We start from the raw sequence: 2,026 nt of genomic DNA on the forward strand, positions 1-2,026 counted from the left end.
TAATAACAGTTGGTATTTCACAATGTTTCACTAAATTTTTTCGCATTGTTCACTTTGTATATTTAAATATACGGTAAATGTTCAGGAGAGCGGTTTTCCCGAAAACATGCACCAATTTTCACGGGAAATGTCTTTTCTAAATGTTATATTCATTGGATGGGGCCAAGGCTTTGCGTATGTACACCAATAACAGTAGCTGCTTCAAACGGGGTTTCATAGTCCCCCCAATTGTGGTTGCATTGAAATCTATTCCCGGAAGGACAGTAGTGTTCACTAGAATCGACTGTTATTATAATATATATTATAAAAAATAAAGAGCTAAACAAAATTTGCAAACAGTATCATTTGGAGTGTTCCTCATATTTTTCTGAACACCACTGTATGTGAATTAACTACAAAAGTGGTTTCTTAAAATAGTATTTCGTATAGCTCTTGTTTCATTTAAAATGTTAAGTAATGAACCATTGTCTCCATGCGGAGAATTTTGAAGTGGATCAACTTCAGGAAGTGGAAAATTATATCTCTTTCGAATATTATGTAGCGTACAGCATGCATTAATTATTGATCCTGCAAATGAGGGGTTCACCATTAAGCCACGGTCTTGGGAAAGGCATCCAAATAATTTTTTAAAACTCCATTAAGGCGCTCCACACAATTTCGAGCTCGTGCGTGAGAATCGTTGTAGCTTTGCTGACTAATACTCTCTACATTTCTGAATGGAGTCATTAGCCTCGGCTGCAACGGATATCCAGAGTCTCCAAGCAACCATCCTGTGGACCCATTGGCAGTGTACTCATTCAGCATATGGGACTTTAGTGTACTGCTTTCCCATATGTAGGCGTCGTGCGTACTTCCCACATATCTTGCAAAGCACGCCAGGATATTTAAATCAAAGTCGCACACTAATTGCACATTTTTGGAAAAATATCCTTTTCGATTAATATAGCAGTGTTCTACTGCAAGTGGTGGCTTCTTAATTTTGACGTGAGTGCAGTCAATCGCTCCCAAGATGCCAGGAAATCCAGTAGCAGTGAAGAACCTTGAAGTGAACATAAACATAAGCCAGCTATAAATAACCATTAATCTTCAAGATTATAACACTTCACTTGCCGTTGCTTCACAATATTCTGCTGCTGTAAGGTAGTTGGAAAAATGATGTAACGTTGCGCCATATGATTTTGGAAAATCTCTGTAATTTGATGCACTATGCGGCTTACCATGGTCCTACTTATAGGGCAAACAAAATCCTGACCTACGTCCCTAAGAAATGATCCTGTAGCATAGTAATGCAGCGCTACACACAACCAAGTGGAGTTTGGAATTAATATACTTCTTACTGCTGTGTCCATAAAAGGCTCGATTTCCACAAGGAGTGCTCGTACTGCAATTCTGCTGAAGCGGAATAACTCAAGTAAACGCGGCTCGGGAATGCTAACTGGATCTGCCGGGTCCCTTAAAGTGCGCCTTTGTATTCGCAACAAATTCCTTCTGTCATGCCGTATGGCGAGCGTTATTACCAATAAACTCATAGCTGAAATACATCAATTTTTATTTATTAATAAGAATTAAATATTTGTGCATAATATCTATAATGCTTACTTTTCTCAATAATAGTTTCTCAAACATGAAGTTATCAGTCCAATTCGAGAGATTTCTTATCGATTGGCGTTCCATTTCTCTCACTGTTTCATATTTTGTCGACTTATGCTTACAGAAACACTCATTCTCGATCAATCGACTAATTTGGATCGAATCGAAATGACGTCACTATAATCGAATATATTGTCGATTCCTTACAGAAACGCACTACAGCAGAAAATTGTTGTTGTTTGCTGTACTCATAGATTTACTTATAGTTTACCCAAAGTTTCTTTTCTATTCAAACAATCGTCGCAACGCTATGTCGGCTATTACACGAAGCAACTTTTGTTGCTGATTCTCGGGTGATTCTCTTTTGCTGTCGCCCATTACCTTCACTCTGTTCGAGTTTTTTTCTCATTCTCTTTCACTTTACTTTAACCCATAG

General features: G+C 38.0%; 1 protein-coding gene across 1 annotated transcript; it reads right to left on the reverse strand.

The window, feature by feature from the left end:
- Window positions 1–561: 561 nt before the first annotated feature.
- Window positions 562–1,353, reverse strand: LOC108975745 (putative nuclease HARBI1). Its single transcript, XM_018944448.1, has 2 exons — window positions 1,111–1,353; window positions 562–1,039 (listed from the first exon to the last, which is right to left on the reverse strand). The coding sequence occupies exons 1-2, from the start codon at window positions 1,347–1,349 to the stop codon at window positions 589–591; spliced, it is 690 nt and encodes a 229-aa protein (XP_018799993.1). The 5' UTR covers window positions 1,350–1,353; the 3' UTR covers window positions 562–588.
- Window positions 1,354–2,026: the final 673 nt, after the last annotated feature.

This window comes from Bactrocera latifrons, unplaced genomic scaffold, assembly GCF_001853355.1.
Source record: "Bactrocera latifrons isolate USDA-ARS-PBARC rearing strain unplaced genomic scaffold, ASM185335v1 scaffold_693, whole genome shotgun sequence".
Classification (NCBI taxonomy): Eukaryota; Metazoa; Arthropoda; class Insecta; order Diptera; family Tephritidae; genus Bactrocera; species Bactrocera latifrons.